The sequence below is a fragment of the Vitis vinifera genome, chromosome 14, assembly GCF_030704535.1.
Source record: "Vitis vinifera cultivar Pinot Noir 40024 chromosome 14, ASM3070453v1".
In the NCBI taxonomy this organism is placed as follows: domain Eukaryota; kingdom Viridiplantae; phylum Streptophyta; class Magnoliopsida; order Vitales; family Vitaceae; genus Vitis; species Vitis vinifera.
The window spans coordinates 7414159-7438442 of NC_081818.1; the positions used below are offsets into that span (position 1 = coordinate 7414159).

The 24284-nt window shown below is 33.6% G+C and overlaps 2 protein-coding genes across 2 annotated transcripts; both read left to right on the forward strand.

Moving 5' to 3' along the window:
* Positions 1–6346: 6346 nt before the first annotated feature.
* LOC100250385 (sec-independent protein translocase protein TATA, chloroplastic) lies at positions 6347–13669 on the forward strand. The gene is made up of 2 exons (XM_002279571.5): positions 6347–6745; positions 13334–13669. Exons 1-2 carry the CDS (start codon positions 6470–6472, stop codon positions 13466–13468), a joined length of 411 nt encoding a protein of 136 aa, XP_002279607.1. The 5' UTR covers positions 6347–6469; the 3' UTR covers positions 13469–13669.
* A 3441-nt stretch (positions 13670–17110) lies between these two features.
* On the forward strand, positions 17111–23225 carry LOC100262267 (transcription factor UNE12). The gene is made up of 7 exons (XM_010661578.3): positions 17111–17794; positions 18235–18348; positions 19917–20036; positions 20742–20807; positions 21482–21547; positions 22247–22324; positions 22498–23225. The coding sequence occupies exons 1-7, from the start codon at positions 17186–17188 to the stop codon at positions 22726–22728; spliced, it is 1284 nt and encodes a 427-aa protein (XP_010659880.2). The 5' UTR covers positions 17111–17185; the 3' UTR covers positions 22729–23225.
* The last annotated feature ends 1059 nt before the right edge of the window (positions 23226–24284 follow it).

Below are 24284 nucleotides of genomic sequence, written 5' to 3' on the forward strand. Positions count from 1 at the left end.
ATCCAAACAATTGTTGTTTTGATTCCCTTCAGTAAAATAGACCCATATCAGTAGTTCCGTGAAGATAACGAAATATATGTTTGATACCATTCCAATGTCTTCGAGTTGGAGTGGAATTGTATCTTGCTAATAAATTGACAAAAAAAGCAATGTCTGGACGTGTACAATTGGCAAGATACATAAGTGCACTGATAGCACTAAGATATGGTACTTCAGGACCAAGTAATTCTTCATCTTTTTCGCAAGAACAAAATGGGTCATTTTTCACATCAAGTAATCGAACAACCATTGGAGAACTTAAAGGATGCGCTTTATCCATATAAAAATGCTTCAAAACTTTCTTAATGTATGTTGATTGATATACTAAAACTCCATTTGGAAAATGCTCAATCTGCAGGCCGAGACACAATTTTGTTTTTCCAAGATCTTTCATCTCAAAATCATTTTTCAAGTAATTTGTTGTTCTTGTGAGCTCTTCAGGAGTTCCAGCAAGATTTAAGTCATCAACATACACTACAATAATTGCAAATCCGGTTTCTAATTTCTTAATGAAGATGCATGGGCATATAGGGTTATTCACATACCCTTCTTTTAGCAAGTATTCGAGAAGGCGATTGTACTACATGCATCCAGATTGCTTTAATCCATACAAAGATCGTTGTAACTTGATTGAGTACATGCTACGAGGCTTTGTACTATTTGCTTCAGGAAATTTAAATCCTTTAGAGATTTTCATGTATATATCATTATCCATGGATCTGTATAAATATGTTGTGATAACATTCATGAGACGCATATCTAGTCATTCTAAGACTGCCAAACTAATTAAGAAATGAAATGTGATTGTGTCCATGACGGGAGAGTATGTTTCCTTGTAGTCAATACCAGGTTTCTACGAGAAACCTTGTGCTACTAATCGCGTTTTATATCTTATGATCTTATTATTCTTTCGTACAAATACCCATTTGTACCCAACAGGCTTTACATCTTCAGGTGTTTGGACTACATGTCCAAAAACTTCTTATTTTGTTAATGAGTTTAACTTTGCCTGTCTAGCTTCTTTCCATTTTGGCCAATCATTTATATGTCGGCATTCTTCCACATTTCGTGATTCGGGATCTTCATCATTTCTTATGATATTGGAGGCTACTTGGAAAGCGAAAATATTGTTAATAATAGTATTATTTCGATCCCTTTTTTCTCCCGTGTGTACATAATTTACTGAGATCTCACAATTTTCAGGTACCTATGCCTCTTCAAGGGCATCTCGTTCAATATGTGCCTCTTCAGGGGCTTCTTGTTCAATATGTGCCTCTTTAGGGGCTTCTTGTTCAATATGTGCCTCTTCTGGGGCTATAGATTTATCAATTTAAAACTGATAAGTCATTTTGATGGTCTTTTCTAGAGTGCCAAGTTTTTCTTGGGTTCTTCTCTTCTGGGGAGTTATATCCTTTGAGCCGACAGGTCTACCACGCTTCAGGCGTATCTTAGATTCATTTGTTAACTATCCTATAAGGACATCAATCCGTACTGGAGTATTTGCACTCATGATATGTGACTTTGTCACTTTCTTTGTATCAATGAATGCATCTGGTAATTGATTTGAAAGATTTTGAAAATGAATGATTCTTTGAACTTTTAGTTCACATTGACTTGTACAAGGATCAAGATGGGACATAGTAGATGTCTTCCAACTAATTTCTTGTCATTCTTTAAGAATAGACTTTTCTCCTCTTAATGACAGGAAAACACTCTCATTAAAATGATAATCCGCAAAGCAGGCTATAAAAACATTATCTGTCAAAAATTCAAGATATCTTATGATAGATGGGGGAATAAAAACCTACATAAATCCCAAGTCTTCATTGGGGACCCATTTTAGTGCGTTGTGTAGGTGCAATTGGTACATACACTACACAACCAAAGATTCGTAAGTGAGAGCTATTTGGTTGTTTTCTAAGCACAAGTTGTGAAGGGGAGTATTCATGGTAAGTTGTAGGTCGAATATGGACTAAAGCTGCAACATGCATACTAGCATGTCCCCAGACGAAAGTAGGTAATTTGGTTTTCATTAGTAATGGTCGAGCTATTAATTGAAGACGTTTGATTAAGGATTCTGCTAAACCATTTTGGGTATGAGTATGAGCAACAAGATGCCCAATATTTATCCCTACTGACATGCAATAGTCAATGAATGTTTGAGAAGTAAATTCGCCAACATTATCAAGATGTATTGTCTTAATTAGATAATCTGGAAATTGTGCTCGTAATATGATTATTTGTGCAAGGAGTCTAGCAAAAGCAACGTTACGTGTAGAAAGGAGACAACATGTGACCACCTAGTAGAAACATCTATTAAGATCATAAAATAACGGAATTGTCCATATGGTGGATGTATAAGCCCACATATGTCCCCATGTATTCTTTCTAAACTTTAGTAAAAGATAGTCTGATTGTCAATTTACCTTGTGAGTAGGCAACACATGAGTATTCATTGGGAGAAATAATCTTTTGGTTCTTTAATGGATGCCCATGTGAGTGTTCGATTATTTGACACATCATTGAAGACCCTGGGTGACCTAGCTTGTCATGCCAAAAGACAAAGACTTTTGGGTTGTTGAACTTCTGGTTCACGACAACTTCATTAGACTTTATAGTTGTATGATACAACCTAAAGGAGAAAGCCAGGAGTTTTTCCATTATAAGCTTCTGGCCAGATATAATGGAAGTAATGTAAAGATATTCTACATTATCTTCATTCATAGTTTCAATATGATATCCATTTCTGTGGATATCTTTAAAATTAAGCAAATTTCTTCTGGATTTGCTAGAATATAAAGCGTCATTTATATGGAATCTAGTTCCATTTGGTGGCGTTATGTTTGCTCTTCCAGAGCCTTCAACTAAGTTTGTAGTACTAGATATGGTACTTACATTAGCTTTTATTAATGTCAATTCGAGAAAATATCTTTTATTTCGAAGAATTGTGTGCGTGGTTGCACAGTTTGCGAGACATACATCATCCTCATTCATCTTGAGACCAAATAACATATGGATTTCAGATATAACTAAAAAAAAAGCATAATGTAAATAACAAAAGAAAATCAGATGTAAATATAAGACATAATAATATATTATTTGATATACAAAGTAACATTAATCAATGTTAATCTTCTCATCATTTATTAAATGGCTTGTTTTTTCACTAGGATCTCCAAAGAAATCAATGTCATAGTAGGTTAGGTCCAATCCATCACCATCGTTAAAGTTCATCTCTATCTCTTTTCCTTTTGCTTTTATTGATGCTTGGTAAAGATTGATCAAATGTTTGGGTGTACAACAGGTACGCGACTAATGCCCCTTCATACCACATCTATAACAATTATTCTCATGGTTCTTAGGAGGTTTATCTTGTAAACACTTCTCATTTTCTTGTTTTGCCTCTATTATTCCACTTTTGGTGGTGCAATGAGGTTTTCCTTTTATGAGAATTTAATGAATTATTATTACAATAACCATGGTATCGGAGATTTCTTCCATGACCATGATCACGTTCTCGTCTACGTCCACAAGTTTAGGACGATATTGCATTCACTTCAGGGAATGGTTCAAATCTAGTTGGACGAGACTAGTGATTTCTCATCAAAAGCTCATTATTTTGTTCAGCAATAAGAAGACATGATATTAATTCAGAATGTTTTGTAAATCTACGCTCTCGATATTGCTGCTACAGGAGCACATTTGAGGCATGAAACGTAGAAAAGTTTTCTTTAACATGTTTTCTTCTATGATTTTTTCTCCTCACAACTTTAATTGAGAGCTGATTTTGAAAAGTGTAGAGTTATATTCACTAACAGTTTTAAAATCTTGCAATTTCAGGTGCATCCAATCATACCAAGCTTTTGGGAGAATCATAGTTTTCTGGTGGTCATATTTTTCCTTTAAATTACTCCATAGAGTAAAATGGTCATTTACCGTAAGATACTCATTTTTTAAACCTTCATGGAGGTGATGGCGAAGGAAAATCAATGCTTTTGCGCGATCCTGTAGGGATGCTTGATTTCCTTTTTTGATCGTAGCTCCAAGGTTCATTGCATCAAGATGTATTTCAGCATTAAGGATCCAAGATAGATAGTTCTTTCCCGAAATGTCAAGTGACACAAATTTGAGTTTTGTAAGATTTGACATTGTCAAATAACTTCATATATATGACAAAACAATATTATTAGAATCAATAATATATTGATAGCATTGGTATAACTTTGATTATAAAGAAAATCAAATAATTTGTTTATAACCTTTAACAAAACAAATCAATAATAATATAAATATGTAAAATTTTATTGTATATAAATAACTTCAAGTTTAAGATATGAGAATTACTTTTAAAGCAATTCGTGCTGATAACATGTTGTAAAACGAAAATAAATGTGACTCAAATAAAAGTAGAGATGACTATATATTACTTTAATAATATATATAAAGGGGAGAAAGAAATCAAAGAAGAGAAGTGTTGAGAGAATGAAAGAAATAGAGAATAAGAAAGAGATGATGAGAGGAAGAATGAAAACTTCTTTTTCTCTAGATGCTTCTTACATGGGATAAAGGCTTCACCATATGAACTCCCATTACTCATCTTAAAGATGAGTAAATGGAGTTCATAAATAACCATTAATATTTTATTCAATGTGGTCGTTCACCACTTTATTTACAATAGAATCATAATTTTAAAATACCCTCTCATTAATGTGCGTAGGGAAAATGGATTTGAGATAATAATAAGTTAATTATTTTGATTTAATATTAAAAATAATTTTAAATTGTAATATTGAGTTATTTTACCAAACATGCTTAATATATTTAATATATTTAATTAAATTATTAAGTAACATTAAATTATTAAATTGATTTACCAAACACCATTTAAATTTGACTTGATTTGAAGTTTTATTCAGCCTATCGAAAATTTTTAAAAAAATATTATTATATGTAAAGAAGAAACTACCCAAGTTATTCAAAATGAGTTTTAATCAACTTTTTAATGTCATTGACTTCGGTTTTTAATTTTCAAATTATGTTTATAGATTAATAAATTTTATGTATCAAGTATAATTTGATTTGAAATTTATTTATTTAACATTTTCTATTTTTAAAAACAAAAAAATTATTTTTAAATCATACTAATTCTTAAAATTTTAAAATTTTATTCTTAAGTAGTTGTAGACTTGTAGGTCCAATTTATATAGTTCTATGTTACTAATCCAACTTTTATTTTAATTTTTTTCTAAATTTGTTGCTTTACTAAAGGAGAATTAAGCTTTGTCATTTTATTGAGGCAATATATCTTTGAGTTTCATTTTTAATTATCTTTAAATAAATTTAACATTACATATATAATTTTTATAAATTAATAATATTATATGTTATTTATTAAAAAAATATGATAGTCATGTTTATCCACTTAAGTGATTTATGAAGTAAAATGCATCAATTTTGACATGTTTACTTCCAAGAAAGTATTTAAAATAATATTAAAAAATATTTTGTTTCATATTGGATTTTACTATAAATAAGGGTGCAACTTGAATGGGTTGACCCGATCTAGCTTGATTGGACCCAAACCCAACTCAACTCGACATTTGAGTAAATTTGGACATTCATTTTCAATACTTAGGTTGAATTTGAGTTAGGCTTTTTTTTTTTTTTTTTTTTTTTTTAACTTGAACTCAATTTAGATTAGGCTCGAGTTAAGGTTTAGATAACTTTGAGTCTAACCCAAACCTGATTTAATTTTTTATAATATTTATAATGCATATTATCATATGTAATAATATTCATTTTCTTGTTCTATTTTTAAGAAAAAAATATTAAATTATATTATATCATATATTTTTTCCTTTTTTTAGAAAAATATATAAATTTATGTTTATTCTTTTATTGCTATTTTGAAATTTTGTTTTAACTATTTAACTTTTTTTTTTTATATAAATGATTAAAAAAATTTGAAAAATATTACAAGTGGATTTTAAATTATATAATCCAACCAACTTGAATTCAACATGATTAATCCGAGTCTAACCTGACAAATTTGAGTCTAACATAAACAACTTGAACTCAACTCGAGTTTAAAAAAATGAGGTTGAGTTATACTTAGATTGAATATTTTGAGTTAAAGTTTGGGTTGAATTTAGTTGAGATTGATTGTCACTTCAGGCTTAGATTACTTATTAGCCCGATCCAGTACCTGAGTTGTAATCTAACTATGAAATAAGAAGAAAAATAAAAACTTATATATTTTCGCCATTAAAAAATACGTATTTAATTTTATTTATTTATTTTAAAAAAGGGACATGGGTCCACAACGTACACATGCTTCCAAGGGCCAGGACACCGCATTCATGATATTATCTTACTCTGTTCTGTTCAAGATTTACAAGCAAGGAAACGAGAAAGAGAAGAGAAGAAGAAAATGGCGGCCGCCCTCTATCTCTCTTCAATTCCAAAACCCACGCAAACCCTCTCCTTCTCTTCTTCTCACTCCAATTTTTTCAACGCCAAGACTCTGGTTGTGGCTCGGAGCCGGACCCGAATCCGAACCCAGAAGCGTCTTACCTGTACCTGCTTGTTTGGTCTCGGCGTGCCGGAGCTTGTCGTCATCGCCGGCGTCGCAGCACTCGTTTTCGGCCCCAAGAAGTTGCCGGAGGTCGGCCGCAGCATTGGAAAGACTGTCAAAAGCTTTCAACAGGTCGGTTCCTGTGTTTCGTTCAATTTTTTGTGTTCTTTTTTAGGGCTATTAGGAGATGAACTTAGGTTTTGATTATGGAACTTAGGTGGAAAATCTTGATCATTTCTTCTGTAAGTGAGAAAATTTAGGAAAAAAAACATAGAAGGGCAATGAATCTAATGGATTCTTGGGGTTTGGGATGCGAGCTTTAAACCACTGTTTGGCTTAATTTGGGAATCTCCTGATAAGGAGGAGTGACTTGATTCAAATTGAAGGGGCTCGAGGCCAGAGGAAGGCCAAAAGAAATTTGATTGAGGCAGTGAGAAAAGACATTATGCCCTGTAATGCATTGTATACATAACCTTAGATAAAGCTGAATTGCTGGCATGTGGATTGGGAACTTAAGGTCATAACATGAAAAAAATCACAATTTCTCATTGCTTGATACAAGATATGAGCCTAAGTAAAGCAGAATGGTTAAAGTAAGGCTTTGCTGGGTTGAGCCAGTTCTAGATGTTCACAGAGCTCCTTTTTTCAGCTGGTGAGTCCATGAAATGTGCTATTTCTATAGCTACGTCAGTTTTGGGCATTGATTATGTTCCTCTGCTGGTTGTCAGAGTATTGAGTTTTGCTTTGCAGTTATATTGTATAGATCAATTTTGGAATCCACTGCTTCTTTGTTTGGATTGAGGATAAGTGATTGGAAATGGTAAAGGAAAACATGTTGAATAGATGGCAAAAAAAGTAGCATAGAGAGCTCAGGAAAAGAATATAGCATATGTTTGTGTGTTCCATGATGGAGTTTGGGGCTTAGTGTTTTTTCTTTCTTTCTTTTTTTTGGCTTCATGACAATAGGAGGAAGAGACCCCATTAACAAGACCTTATACTTGCTTTTTGAAATGAGTATTTAACTAGTTCTTGTCCAAACTAACTTTTATGTATGATAGTTTGATAGCTATCTCTTAGGTGAGCCAAAGAGTGAAATTTGAGCCTCTTTTTTCAATTATTGGTTATCGAAATATATTTTTTTATAGGAGATTGGCAGATGAAATTGCTCAATTGAGGGAATATGGCAGTTTACACCTTTATGTCACGCCGCATCTACTGAACAAAACTGATGTGGGCTGTGAGAAAGGAGAAAAATGGGGAAAGAAAAGGGGAAAAAAAATAAAAAAGGGTGGAAACACAGGCTGCTAGATTGCTCAAGGTCAAGGGTTCCAAGTCTAGATCCATCATGTCTAACCAACCTAAACCTGCTTAGTTTTAAAAGCTCAAATTTGCATGATATAATGTGCTAGTGACTTTAGATTAACTTGAACCTGTTTAAAATATCTGCACAGGCTTCCTATCAAAAAAAAAAATATATCCGTACAGGCTCCCCACAGAAAAACTTTGAAGAATATATATTTTGTGGCCATTTCTGTAATTTAGTCACTATTTAAAAAATCAGAGAAAAGAACCTAGAGATTCTAGACCATTTTAATTAACTGAATTTTTGTTCATTTATTTATAAATATAACACAATTATTCTGTTTCAATTTCTTAATTTATCCATCTTGTTTTGTGAAGTATTTAGAAAATGCCCCAATATGTATTTTTGAAAAACCAAAGAATGTGTATTTCTGAAATCCTTTTTCTAGCTCAAATATATATATATATTTCAAAACCAATGGTTTCTAAGTCTAATTATACAGGTTGCCTTGTGCTTTTGGTTGATTATAGCAATTCATTATTTGAATGTGTTATGTAAACCATTATATTATATTTAGAAAGTGAAATGGTATAGTACTGTGCAATTTTATTTTTGCTTCTGTTTTGATTTAGTAATTCCATTATTTATATATGGTGTGATAACCATTATATAACATTTAGATGTTAAAGTAATATAGTACTGTATAAATTGATGTTTCTTATATGCTTGTGAGCACTCATTTTCGTCCCATGGACACCAATATTTTTTTTTTGATAGGTAAATAAGAGCTTGTATTAGAAACGCCTAGAAGCGGCAAAAACAGTACACATAAAGTATACGAACAAACGCCCAAGAAACTAGGCAAATAGAAGACAAAAAACCTTTCCCTTTACTAGACAAACAACCACTCTATAAAATTAATCATAGACAACGAATGATTCTCTAAATACACTCTAGCCCAATTCACAAAAGTATACGAAAAAGAATATTTGATAGCTTGGTCGGATCATTCGACATCATTGAATACTCTTTCATTTATTTCCTTCCATAATTTCCACATTAAGCATAAAGGGGCGGCCCTCTATGCCTTCTCTCTTCCCTTGCCCACAAAAGCGCCATGCCAACCAAGCAAATTCCTTTTAATCGAGGAATGCAAAACCCATTGCACACCAAAGAGGGAGAAGATCAAATTCTAAAACATTCTAACCTTCTTGCAAAACAAAATTAGATGGTCACTGGTTTCCTCTTTTTCTTTACATAAGTAGCACCTATTCAGCATATTCCATCCCCTTTTTTTGAGCTGGTGGATGGTCGAAATTCTATTCCAAAATGCTTCCCAAGCAAAAAAACTCACCCTTATTAGAGCCTAAGACCTCCAAATAATACTCCAAGGGAAAGAATCACTTGAGGCCCTCGTGAAGGAGTAGCAAAGGGATTTAACAGAAAAAATGTCATTCCTACTTTCTTTCCAACTCAAAATACCCTCTACATCTTTTCTCATGACCAAAGGTTGAAGTTTCCAACGCAAGCCCTCTACCTCTTCCATCTCCCAATCATTAAAATGTCTTGAAAAGCGAGGATTCCAACTACCTAACTCCCTGTCCTCCTCCTAAGCTTCTGAAACCCACTCCTCTTTCTTAATCGCTAACAGAAATAAATTAGGGAAAACTTCTTTTAGTGATTGGTCTTCACACCACAAGTCTTTCCAAAACTTAACCCTTTTCCCATTCCCTACAATAAAGCGGGATCTACAATGAATGCCCTCTCATTCTTTTCTTATGGCATTCCACATCCCCACACTATAGACTCCTCTTACTCCTCTCGAACACCACCCTCCTTCCTCTAACTCAAATTTGCCTATGATGACTTGTTTCCAAAAGGACTCCCTTTCTTCAGCAAATCTCCAACTCCACTTCCTAAGGAAAGCTTTGTTTAGGGCCACAAGACTACGAATTCTTAAGTCTCCCTCCTTATTAGCATAAACCAAACTCCAATTCACCAAATGAGGTTTTTTCTCTAAGGCACCACTGCCCCACAAAAAATCCTTTTGAATCTTTTCGCATCTTGCACACACGTTCTGTAGAATGACCAAGAGAGACATGAAATAAATTGGAAGACTTGATAAGGTGCTTTCGATCAAGGTAAGCCTCCCCCCCTTAGAGAGATATTGTCTCATCCACATAGACAATCGTTTTTTGAATCTCTCTTCCACTACATCACACACCCTTGAAGATTTAAAAGAGGCACTCAAAGGAAGTCCCAAATAAGAAGTGGGAAGCTTCCCTACTCTAAACCCCATCACTGAAACAACATCCTCCAAAGACTCAATCCTTCCTACGGGAATAACCTCACTTTTATCTCTATTCACTTTTAAACCAAAAATCGCCTCGAGTCGCATAAACACCCAACTCAAGTATCTCAGTTAGTCATTGTTGGTCTCACAAAAAATTGGAGTGTCATCAGCTAATAGAAAATGGAGCAAATCCCTCCCTTCTCTACTACTTCTTCCCACCTTAAACCCCTCAATGGAGCCCCCACGTCTGGCTTTGAACAACAGCTGATTGAGAGCCTCCATGACCAAGATGAAAAGATAAGGAGATAAGGGGTCGCCTTGTCTCAAGCCCCTAGTGTTGTGGAAATGCTCGAAGGAGTTCCGTTGATTAAAACCGAGAAGCTAGCTGTGGAAATGCACTGCTTGATCCAACTAATCCACCTTTGACCAAACCCCATATTAGACATAATAGAAAGAAGGTAATCCCAGTTGACATGGTCATATGCTTTCTCAATGTCCAATTTTAGAAAGAGACTAGGGTTATTATTCTCTAACCTAGAATCTATAGCCTCACTAGCAATAAGCACAGTGTCCAAGATCTGTCTACCCTGAATAAAGGCATGCTGGTTCTTAGAAACCACCTCCCCTACAGCTAACTTCAGTCTATTTGCCAAAACTTTAGCGAGCAGCTTGTACAGTCCCCCAACCAAATTGATCAGTCTAAAGTCTTTCAACTCTTCTACATCCCCTTTTTTTTGGAATCAGAACTAGGAAAGTGGAATTTAGGCTCCTCTGGAACATGCCAAGATGAAAGAATTCTTCAAAGAAAGCCATAATCTCAGCTTTGGTAAAATCCAACAAAAATGCCAAAACACCAGGGTGAAGTTGTCTGAACCTGGCGCTTTGTCGCTAGTGAGGCTGCACAGGGCTTCAAACACTTCTTTCGAAAAAGGCACCTCTAAACTTCTAGACCTTTCTCCCCCCAGTACTCCAAACCGTAAACCCCCAATGCACGGTCTTCAATCCTCATTTTCTGTCAACAGAGTCTGATAAGCCCTACACACCCCAACCTCGATCTCTTCCTATTAGCATTCTTATTGTTTAGACATGTGAGAGAATAAAGGGTGCTTCCTATTTTTTAGGAAGTTAGTTTCTATTCCTATTTGCGGAGTTAGTAGAATAAAAAGGCAAATCATTGTAGATTGTATTTTTTATGGTTTTGATGAATAAAATGCAGTGCATCCCCCTCTATTTCTGTGGCTGGTTGGCCAACTGATTCACCAGTGGGTCAATTGCCAGGAGCAGTAACCTTTTCATTCATTTGGTCTACTCACAGGGTTGACCTAGCGGACTCAGTTTTTTTCCCTATTCAACTTCTTTGGTCCCCTAATGACCTATTAAAGTTGGTATAATTAAACCTTGAAGACTTACCGGTCAACATTTTAGCCTAATTTTGGGGTCCCATCACAACCTTGGGTTCCAACACAAGAAATCTAGGGTGAGTTTTGAAGCTAGTCTTCTACATCCTGTTCTGCCAAGAAACGATTTCCTAGAAACAACAGAATTGAAGGTTTGTCCCATAACATTTTTATTAATTCTTTTTTGGCCAGATAAGGAAAGTTTGATTCTGTGTGTATGAGTAGCTTTCTATAGCTTCTGTTGGGCAATGCAAACTTCATCACAGTAAGACATTTCCTTCTAGATGGTAAAATAAAGGTGTCCCCAGCAATGCCAAGCATCAACATCTTACATAAAGCACACATTGGAAAATACCTATCCATCTGTTTGATAACAGAACATGCACTCGTTTTGAGACTAACACAAAGATATAACCTATATTCAAAATCAAATCTCCATTCAAAATGCAACTGGAAAACATCTACCTTCTTTTTTTTTTTTTCTCTTTTCTTTTGTGCTGTTGAAAGTCCAAAAGCTAAAAGGCATTTCTCGTTCTCCTCTTTGAATATTTGGTTTCTTAATTGGTATTCTTCAGAAATGGTGAAGGCACTCATGGTCTTCTCAGAGAATAGCAGTATTTGACTTCCTTGCAGTTGGATATAAACTTGCTGAAAACTTGTCCTGAAATTGCAGGACCTCCGTTTGTTGCCTGGAACCTTGACATTGTAAATTTATGTTTAAAGTTCTTTATATGGGAATTCGTTTTTGCAACAAAATAATAATTTGTCATTTTGATCTCTCCTTGTTACCTGGAATCTTGACATTATAAATTTATGTTCGAAATTCTTCATGTGGGAATTCATTTTTGAACCAAAATTATTATTATTTTTTCATTTTGATGTAGGTGGCTGCTTATGCCCTCTGTCTTCAAAAGCAAACACCTTGACCATTTATAAGCATCTGCAATAATTTATTTCAGGAAAATAACTTTCATGGTTGTCTGACCCTCTGAGTGCACACAGCCTGGGTACTCTAGTGCTGTACACATTATTATTATTTTTAATAATAATAATTGCTCTTGAATTTATTATTATTATTAATTGCTATCTTCTTCTGATCTATATATATATTGAAATGCCCACACTAGGTTGTCTGATAGACTTGGCTTTGGTGGTTGTCCTTTTCTTTAAATCCCAATATATTATTTTACTTTCTTAATGGAAGGATTACCACTAAGCATTTTCTTTTTCTTTGGTTTTTTATTTGCTTGTTCATGTCTGATATGTGAGTGACAAGGGCTATATAGCTTCTTCCTGCATAAATATATTGTAGACATGAGTTTTATTTAAGTACAAGTGGTGAATGCCCTAATTGGTCTGGACATCTCATTGACTTTTGCTGATGTCTTACATATTGCACTACTAGTGAGTGTGTTTCAAATCCTACATAGAAGACAAAGGGCTCATTAAATTTTAATGGGACCCAAACACCCCTTCTTATCAATCCTCTATACTTCAAAAGAACGAGGGAAAAGGAAAAGAAACGATAAAGGTTTCATCTTTATTGAGGCTTTCGTCCAGACATGATTGACAAGGTTTCATTGTCTGGATTTGTCTATTAGGTATTTTGCTACTTTTGTATGTTGCTTAAAACCGCTACTCCACCTACTATTATCAAAATGTTTGAATAATATTTGACTTCATAATACCATGCCCGGCCATTTTAATGCGTATCTTGGATGTTGCAGGCAGCAAAGGAGTTTGAAACTGAGCTGAAAAAAGAACCTGCTTCCGTCACAGAGGCCCCAGTGGAGACACCTGCAACATTAAGTGAAGAGAAGGAAAAGGATGTGGAAGTCTCAAGCAAAAAGGAGAGTTTATGAGGTTGTAGAACTATAATTTACTCTATATATTTGGCCATGGTTTTAGTGTTGTTTCTCAGGGGTTTGTACAACATAATAATTGAGTTCTAGTCTAGATCAATTATGTGAGAAATTTTCCTTCAAACAACCTAGACCCACCATGCTTCATGGTTCATTAACCCATGATTGTTTTATGAATTCCCTCAGCAGCTTCCCTAGAAATCTTCCTTTCCTTGGCATTTCAATCATTATTGGCATTGTCCAGCCGCTAGATTTGAATATAATTTTTAATCTGTTGCTTTTAGGTAGAGTCTTCTAGAGAGGTTCCACAGTAAAGTTGACATGTAATGGACTATTATCTTATCATCTTGCTGCCATCACCATTATGCAATCCCCCAGGTGGGGCATCTCAACATCTCAACATCTGTCTGGATTTAGGGCATGATGACCCTTGTTTTTTGGGCCTAACATTCCCACACTAACATTATATAATACTCTATCAACACTAAACTAGTGTTGTTTTGGTAAAATATAACCTATGGCAACCTATAGAATTTTTGGGTAACCACCATATCTCTATGCCCATAATTATTGGATGTTTCAAAATGAATTTTATTAGTTGAATCAATTGGATCGATCTTAAATATTAGAATCTTTCATTTTTAAATGGCTTAACATTATTAATATTTTCCTTGTCATCAAAAGTATCAAATAGACTTATGGGAAAATTCTAGAGTATGATATGATACCCATGAAAGATGTGATCTAGATCGGTAATTGATAAATGAGGGTATAAATAAATAGATCCGATCGCGAATGCTATAAAAGCATGTAATAAAAAAATATGTATATGATATTTTTTTCATTGATATCCTTTCGGATATATAATGAATTGATACTCCACTATATCCGCAATTTGAGTTATACTAGAAAAATATTGCTCTTTCCTTCATTTTTTTTGTTACCTTTTCAATTCTTTGGTGTCGTTGGTTGTTGCCACTTGCTCACTTTAGTCCAAGTTTAATCTCTGTTTTTTTTTGTTTTTTTTATTTTTAATTATCTTCTAAAGTAATTATGAAATTGTGAACAAAAATTCAGGAAGGGAATGATTGATGATTGAGTTTCAATTGATAATGATTGGGGTTCTTATTGTTAGATTCATGATTTACTTATTCAGAGGGGGATTAAAGAGAGGGCACATCAGCATGAGAAAAACATAAGGAGGAGCTGGACCCTCCCACCATCTGATGTCCTCCAAATACATGAATTTAAGCATTTGGTGCATTTGTCCCCCATTTATTATGAAATGATTGACTCTTCATTATCACCATTTCCATCCCTATGAAAACTACTCCCCCCAACTTGTCCTACCACTCTTTTGGGACTTGCCCCTCTTTGTATTTATTTATGAATACACTTAATTACATACTTATATTCATAATATAAAAACATTTTCAAGTCCAATTATTAATAAAACGATAATAAATATTGTTTATTTTTTTGACTGAATAAAAAAAGTTAAAATATTTAACTTTTTTCATTCAATATTTTAACTTTTTTCATTCAATTAAAAATAATTTACTGATATAAACTAATATAATTAAATTGAACGTGTTGAAAATATGTTTGATTTAATTATGTTGGTTGATATAACATGTTACTTTTAGTTGAAAATAAAAAATCAAATATTTTGGTTTTTTTCATTTAAAAACAAACACTTTGTGGGGTTATTTCTCTCTTTTGTGTTTATTTTTAAAATTATAAAAGGATTAAGTTGATGTTTGGATTGAATTTTGAGAAGTTGAAAACATTTTTTTTAGGTCATGTTTAGTTTTTAGATAGTATTAAATAAAGAAAAAAAATTAAGGAAAATATTTTTCTTATATTTGATTTTATTATGAAAAATATGATAGAAAATCAAATATAATTAAAATCAATTGTAAATTTATATATTTTAAAATTATTAAATCTTGATATAATGGAAAACAAGGGAAAATGAATTTGAAAAATATGTAAAAATAATTTATTAACTTAATTTTTTTTTCCTTTAACTTTTTCTCTTCATCCATTTTCCTTTTTATTTTTTTTTTCCTTACATAAAAATAATTATTATATTTTAATTTATATAAAAAGCTTTTATATATATATATATATATATATATAATAATAATAAAATTTATATAATACTAATATTACCTTTTAGAAATCATGACTTTTAACTAATTTTTATGTTAAAGTTTATAATAAATTTTTTACAATAACAATATTACCCTTAGAACACGTGACTTTTGATTTTAAACTTCTGACTTAAGTAAAGTACTAGTATTATCCTTTAAAAATCATGAGTTTTGATGTCAAGTTTTCAGCTAAAAAAAGGGAAAGTTGTCGGACTTGAAATCTTCTTAATTTCATTAAAGTTTCATCACATATAAAATTAAAATCATAAGATATAATTTCACTTACCCATGCCATTAATTAAGTGTATAAATCGGCATCCAACGCATTGTGATGTTTGTTTTTTTACTTAAGTCTCGTAACACTTAAATCTAAATAGTGTTTAATAGTATTAAGTATTAAGTTATTTATTTTTGTAGTTTTTATTCTATTAAACATTAAAAAGGTAAATATTATTATTATTTTATTTAGAAAAAAGTTAAGGGTGTGTTTCATTCATGTTTTTATTATTTTTTCACTATTTAAAAAATAAATTATTTTTCGTATTTTTTTTCTGTGTTTTCTTAACTGCTTTTTGTGTTTCCACAAAGGTGAGTTCCACCCAACCACCACACCTCCACCCGTAAACTCTTTCTGTTTCCTTAAATTATTGAAATTAATATACTTTCACATGATGACAAAGTCATCATTTGTTCAAAAAAATTATAACTGGTATTAAAAAAAAATTTTAAAATGGATTTTTTTTTAATTTAAATGAATTACGCATATGAAAATTATCAACCAAACATGTTTTTTTTTTTTTTAATTTTTGAGAATAAAATTTGTTTTCCAGAATTCAGTTCCCAAACATAATTTTTTTTTTTTTTTTGAAAACACAAGAAACTATTCTTAAAAATTGTTCTCAAAAACTATTTTTCAAAACAATTTTCAAAAACAACAATCAAAGAAGCTCTAAATATTTTGCTGTATTTTTGTTTTTTACTTAATTCTAAATATAATTTTAATGCTTAATAGTGAGTATAAGGTTGTTTATTTTTATAGTATTTTATTTTTATTAAGTATTAAAAAATAATTATAAATCAACTATTACTTTTTTCATTTAAAAAAAAACTAAATATTTTAATTTTTTTTCTATTAAGTAAAAAATTTATAAAAAATTATTAAAAGTAAAAAAATAAGCAATTTAAAGTCTGAAAATTAATTATTTTCAGTAAAAAAAATTAAAAAAACAAACATCCTTTCAATTTTTTCATTGAATAAAAAATTCAAAATAAGTCATGAAAAAATAACTTAAAGTCAAAAAACAAATTACTTCTAATAAAAACTAAAAAAACAAACATATTTGATTTGTCATTTATTACTATATATAAATAAGTTAATAGAAATAATAATATGAATAAAAACATTTATTGTAAATTTTATTCTAACGTGGCAAATACTACCTGTATGTTTAGATCGATTGAAAATAAAATAATACTATTTATACCAAAATACCTCTTTTTTCTTTAGAGTCCAATAATTTTCAACTTTCCACAAAATACAACTTGATTAGCATTTAAGCAGATGGGAGAGGGCTGTGAGCGCGTGGCAGTAGGCACACTCATCCCCAACCCACACGTAAACAATCCACTTTCCTATTCTCCATCTCTCTCTCCCTCTCTCTCTCTCTCTCTCAACACAGACACCACTCACCTCAACAACACACTACAAAATCAAACACACCCAAGGACCCAAGGACGACAGCACGGAGCCTCTCCTCCAAATGTAAAATGTAATAACTCCTCTTCCCTCTTAACCTTAAAATTTTCTGTTGGTTCAACCATTATTACTGCAAACAAACACGCCACTGCCATGGCCAATAACAACAACAACAGCAACAACCCACATGAGGGCTTGGCTGATGACTTCTTCGAGCAAATCTTGGCCGTCCCTTCTTACTCTGACCCTGCCTTTGGAGCCCACGATGGGAATTTGGCCTTGGCCTCAGGTGGTGGTGGAGGAGGTGGTGGTGGTGGTGGTGGTGGAGGTGGTGGTGCTGCTTCTGGGTATATGAGTATGGGTATGGGTATGCCTTTGGGGTTGAATTTGGAACATGGGTTTTTGAAAGCCAGGGATCAAAGTGGTGCTACCAATAATGCTGCTGCTGCTGCTTCTTCTTCATGTGGAATCACTGTGAGTTTCTTTCTCAGCGAGTGGACTTGTTTGCCCTCCTGTCGTTTTCTTGGCATCTGCTTTTCCTTTGTCATTTTTGTGCTCCTTTGGGGGTAGAATTGTCATGTGGGAATCTCGGAACATGGGTTTTCCGGTGGAGCTGGTCCTTGTTTTGGAAAAGCTTTCTTTCGCCCTGTTTGGTTGGTGAGAAAATGTTAAAAGGCATAAAAAAAGAACAGAGAAAAATCAGAATTTCGAATATTCGGTACTTTATTGTTTGGGACCTGGGCATGGCCTTCAATAATTACAGCCTCTTGTAAATCAAAGATTTGAAATTGTTATGATTAATTTTCCTCCTGTCAGTTGACTTGAGTGACAGGGTAAAACATTTTCCATGAAAACAAACAGAGTTTTCCTTGTTTTGGAGGTGTTTTGTTTATTTGTTTGTATTGTGTTGACAGGAGAGAGAATCGGTGCATCTGACAAACTTGTTTCCAGCTTTTGGACAGTTGCAGCCACAGTCACTCCGCCCTTCACCACCAGCCCCTGCTCCTCCTCCCCCACACCTTCCTCAGGTTCAATTATTCTCTCTTTTCAATTTTTATGACTATGTTGCCCTTAACATCTTGTTTGGTTGCTCAGAAAAAAATAATAATAAAAAATAAAATTCCTCCATACCCATCAAAAATTTCTCCTAGAAAATGAAGTTCTGTGGAGAAAGAAACAACTCTAAAGTGGGGTTTCTTTGCCTTTTTTGTTTTTCTATCACCATGCTTCGAATTAGGGATTCAGCAGTCCTTTGGGACAAAAATGCCCTCAGTGTGCTGGTTTATTTTCTGGGAAATTGGAGGCTTTGGTGTGAAAAAAGCTGAAAGGATGAGGGGTTGTTTGGGATTTAGAGGGAAATAGAGGGCTTTATTCAGTGCAGTGTCGTCCACGGATTTGAGAGAGCGCGTGGAAAAGCCTTTCACTTGTGAAAAGCCGCACAACAGTTCTGACTCGCGGAATGTGCCGTGCACGTGTGGGTTTTTCAACCGTGTGGAGTATTTTGCAATTATTCCTTGAGTGATGAACCATTTCTACTTTACCTTTCAGTATTTCTAGGATCATCTATATGAGAAAATGCTATGTATAAATACAAATTGCTTGTCCGAGGAGTTCTTCTTTTATAATGTTCATGTGTCTGTTTGGAGAAGTAAATCAACAAAACTAATTGTAATATACAACATCGGTATTTTTTTAATGGAAAATGTTATAGGGCATGACATTAAAATTATTCATCAAATACCGACATCACCATGTCATGTGGGGATATAGAAGTATTACACTAGCTGTCTCATGACATTGGTGATGAAAAATATATTCCTATCTGACTTGAGAAATTTGACCTCGGTCAGGAATTGAACCGACAGTTCACAACATTGTGGGACCTGGTCAATATTCTGTCTTCAGCAGATGGCTGTCATGTTTGATTGATTCATCCAAACTCATGTTTTGATTGTGGTCTTAGTTTAAACTTGTGTCGTGTCAATTGCTGCATGCCGGCCTAATTTGGAAATGCCCGAAAATTTTGAATTGCTTTAGTAACCTGTGATTCCTAGTTGGCTCACATGCACTTTGTTTAGACTCACTTGTGTAGTCTCTGCATTTCATCAAGTTTTATGCACTCAAGACAAAATGTTCCTTGTTATAATAATACGAGGCAGCTGAGATTTCTGTCCAACCTGCATGCTACAAGCAATATATTTGACCCAATTTTAAGAAACTTGTTTCGAGATTATGATGAGATGATGCAGGGTTTCAGCAACAGAAATTGCCCAATATTGATGCAGTGTTATTTGTAGTGTATTTCAGCTAGTTTTGTAGCTAGATTGTCACGTTTTAACGGGGTTCATATCAATATGTCATTGTATTAAAATTAGAGGCTTAATTAACCCAACATGGTAAGAATGCATTAAATTTGTTTAAATACACATGGATCAGATCATTTGTAAAAGAAAAGAAGCATTTCCATGAGTACGGAATTATATATATCTTCTATCTATTCTATGCAGTGGCTTTTATTTTATTCTTTTGACCATGGGGAGAAAAGTGTTTCCAATTTCAAATTGTCATCCATATTGTTTGTTGAATCCTTTTTCAGCCTTTTCATGGCCAACCAACTTCTAGTGCAGTTGCTGCTCAACCACATCCTCCTGCCATCCGCCCTAGGGTGCGAGCAAGACGAGGGCAAGCCACAGATCCCCACAGTATTGCTGAGAGGGTAAACTAGAAATATATCACTAACAAAACAAAAAATTATGTGTTTGAGAATTATGCTTAATTTCTAGTGCTTATTGTTTTATGTAAGATTTTCTGATTGTGTCATACCATGAGGAAGAACAATTTTTTTTTTTTTGGTTTAGTATTTATCATGCCTGTTCATTTTTCGGTTTTTAAATCTATACACTAGAAAAATGGGCCAATATGTTGCTTAAACTAACCACTTGTGTCAGAGGGAAAATATTAGCCTATCTACTCTATTGCCTTGTTCCTCCCTTCTCCAAAACATCTGACAAAATGGCTATATTTGCAAGGTGGAAGAGTTAAATCAGAAAATTAAAAAGAATGCATAACTTTACATGTACGAAGGTCAATAAAGAAAAAATTTGTGCATCAATTTGCAAACTTACTGATTCGAGATAGATAAACTGAGGGTAGTTGCCAACATGGTTGACTCTCTAATCATGCATTATTAACTGGAAAAATTGAGGATGCACACGCATCAAGAGGCCATGCCTCTTTGTCACTAATGTTGCTGATGGCAACATTTATTTAGACCTAAGTGAGATCTTCTATGCCAATAATATTTGGGTTTCAGCTGTCACATTGATAACAGTTCTCTATTTCTTTCACTTCTTGTCAATATGCCATTGTTTTCTGTCCATTGCTACTGCATACCAGCATTATGCTCTCTCTTCTGATGCAGTTACGTAGAGAAAGGATAGCAGAGAGAATGAAGGCTTTGCAGGAATTGGTTCCTAGTGCCAACAAGGTCAGTGACTCTTCAGTGCAGTTGTTTTGTTCTTAGGCCCATTCTCAATCTGATTGTATTAATCTTTATTTCCTTTTCAATCATTGTCTATAATCCCGCATTTCATTTTTTAAAACTTTTATTAATGCTTTAGATTCCTTCCTCTGGCAATTGGTTTCTGAATTATTTTGTCTGGTAGTTGTCTGGGGGATATTTTATGTCATCATTGATTTAGTACAAGTGATTTTATGGTTGCTACCTTTGTAGGTGTCATCTTCATTGCTTTACAAGATCATGCAATCAAGTAAACCAGTGTTTTTAATGAACTCAAATGCTTTGTTTTCCCCTATAGATACAAGTTTTTCATATATTTCACGACAACTTTTCCATTTGCACATGCTCTGTGGACCGGTAAAAGAAGTCTTGACAGGAAAGGTTTGAAATATGTTCTGCTAATAATAGATTGGCTCTTTTGCTTGGTTCCCATTTTGATTAGCAAACAATATCAACCATCCAATGACTTGTGTTTGATAATCAACATTCTTTTTCATATGGTTTACTGCTTCTTAACCATATCCTCATGGGGCAAAATCTTAGGAAAGAAAAAGTAGAGGCTGCCACATTGTGGAAAGGGGGGAAAAAGTTGAGTATTTTAATCTGTTAAAAATACTGATATATTGCTGTTGTTTGCACAGACTGATAGAGCGGCTATGCTTGATGAAATTGTGGATTATGTGAAGTTTTTACGGCTTCAAGTCAAGGTATGCGCGTTCCAATTACCAATAGGTCTATGATCTAGGGAAGAGCAGAGGCCATTTACCTAGTGCAGGTGCAATTACAGAATTCCCGCAAGGGTGGACTGGTGACAGACCCCACCCACATCACAAAAGTGGCTGTACGTGGGAAACCCCTCATTTTCACACTTGACAGCCTGTGACAAAGGCCTAAAACCATATGAGAAATCTTTTATATCCTGTGTTTTAATATATATAATTGCAAATCCTTCATTTTTCTCCAAATATTTGCAGAGCATTTAGTGAAATCATATTGTCACCAGCTTCTTGATAAATGTCTACCAAAGTCTTAACATTCCCCTTATTTCATTGTGGGGCCAAATCATATTGAAAATTCTAGAAATCATTGATGACTTTTAAGCAGTCTTTATATGAAATAATTACAATGTCAAATGAATAGAGTTCTGTCTGATGCTGAAACCACTGGCGTGCAATGAAGTCACATTGCCTAGGTGTAATAATTATGCAATAGTCATATGAATAGATATGATAGTCATACAATGAAGTCATATGAGTAGGTGTAATACTTATACGATGAAACCATATGAATGGGTATAATAATTCTACAAACGGTAATGCTATCACCACCACATTCACTTATAGTGCTTTTATTTGCATTTTTATTTGTTGTCATATTTATAAATTTTCATTGTTGAATTTAAACAGGTTTTGAGCATGAGCAGACTTGGTGGAGCAGGTGCAGTAGCCCAGCTGGTAGCTGATGTTCCCTTGTTATCAATTGAGGTAATAAAACTCCATGTTCAACTTGTAAATTTCGGGTACTACAATTTATACCTCTTCACATTTTCTTTACCATTATAAATTAGTTCATTACTTGCTATTTTTGTTTTTCTTGCATCTGCAAGATTTTCAATTCTTTCTCCCATCCATATAAGGGTGATTTTTGTGTGAGATAGGGAGATGGCACTGAGGGTGGAAGCAATCAGCAAGCTTGGGAGAAGTGGTCAACAGATGGAACAGAACAACAAGTAGCTAAGCTGATGGAAGAAGATGTGGGAGCTGCCATGCAGTTCCTTCAGTCCAAGGCACTTTGCATCATGCCTATCTCACTGGCCTCGGCAATCTTCCGGACACACCAACCTGAACCATCAACACTAGTCAAGCCTGAATCCGATGCTCCCTCATAGATCAGAACAAAGAGTATGTGATCACATATGCATATGCTCATCGACATACAACCCTATTATGGTGCTTCTCTTGGTCCCCCATCCTGGGAATATCTTACTCCAAATCTAGTTTCTAACTCCTTATTGGAAGAACAATCATGGAAGATGCGATGGTGACACTGTTCTATTCTTTTTTCCAGTTTTGTCAAAGGAGGAGTGATTATGATGATGCCCAGGAAAGAAAACTACAGGCACTTCATTTTTTTTTTTTTTTTTTGGGTTTTTGCCATGGTCAATTCTAAGGGAATTAGTTTGTCAAAAGCTAAATTGATGTGTTCTCCTAATATCAGTGGTGGGGTTAGTGGTGGATGACCAGAACATTGATGGGTGCACACTTTCTCTCTTTTTGGGATAGTGGGTTGTGGGGCAATTTAAAAGGGTTGGATGGGTATGTGTATGATGTATTTGAAGAAATTTTAATGCAAGATGAAATGGATATTGGTTGCTTGTCTTGAAAAGCTATGTTGGATGCTTCTGGTTTTCAGGGGAAAAAGAGAACACTTGTGCTGCTCACTCGGTTTCGGTTTTTCTATGGTGGGGTGAATCGGCTGTTTTATAAAAGTAACTTGTCCTCTTTTTCAAATTTGTTGAATAATTATTGAGATAAAAGTTATTGGAAAGAAAGTGGTGGTTGACAAGAACATGCATACTGCAGCTGAACCAGGGGTAGTTGTTATTAATGCTAATGGCTACAATGGTTTGTTTGGGTCTTTGTCTTGCCTCAGACCATTGTAATGGTGGAAGCTGAAGCCCATTTTGTTTTTGTGCAGACTTTGGACTCTCCTAAGCATCATGTGGCACTTGGACAACTCTATGTATAACAAAAATTTAGACACTTTAATGCATGAGATAAAGTGAGAATTCCTATTTCAACTTTGCCTCTAATAATAGTAGAGCCAAAATTTTGATTATTTTTGAGTCACATCCATCACCAAACCGGTATAGGAAATAAATGAAAAGCATCCTTTCTATATGAATTATTTAGGTTTATATAAAGTAAAACTACATAATAATAGGGGTGCAATTTGGACGGGTTGATATGACTCAATTAGAACCCAATTTAAATACTCATATTGGGTTTGGGTTGATCATAACTTAATTTTGATCGAGTTCAAGCCAATGTTCAGATAACTCAAACCTAACTAGAACAAAATTTAATATTTATAATTTATATTATGTTATATAATACAATTCATTTTGTTTTTAGATTTTAAAGGAAAAATGTTCAATTATAATTATATTATATATTTTTCATTTTTTCAAAGAAGATATATATATTTATTTTTAATTTTTTTTATTATTTTAAAATTTTGTCTCATTTACTATTTAAATTTTGATATAAATATATGTAAAAAAAATTTAAAAAAAATTATAATGAATTTTCAATCATACAACTCGATTAACTTGAATTTAATCCAACTAATCCAAACTCAACCTTAGTTTTAAAAAAAATGATATTGGATTGGACTTGGATTAAGTACATTGGGTTAGAAGGTGGGTTGGGTTTGACTTAAGTT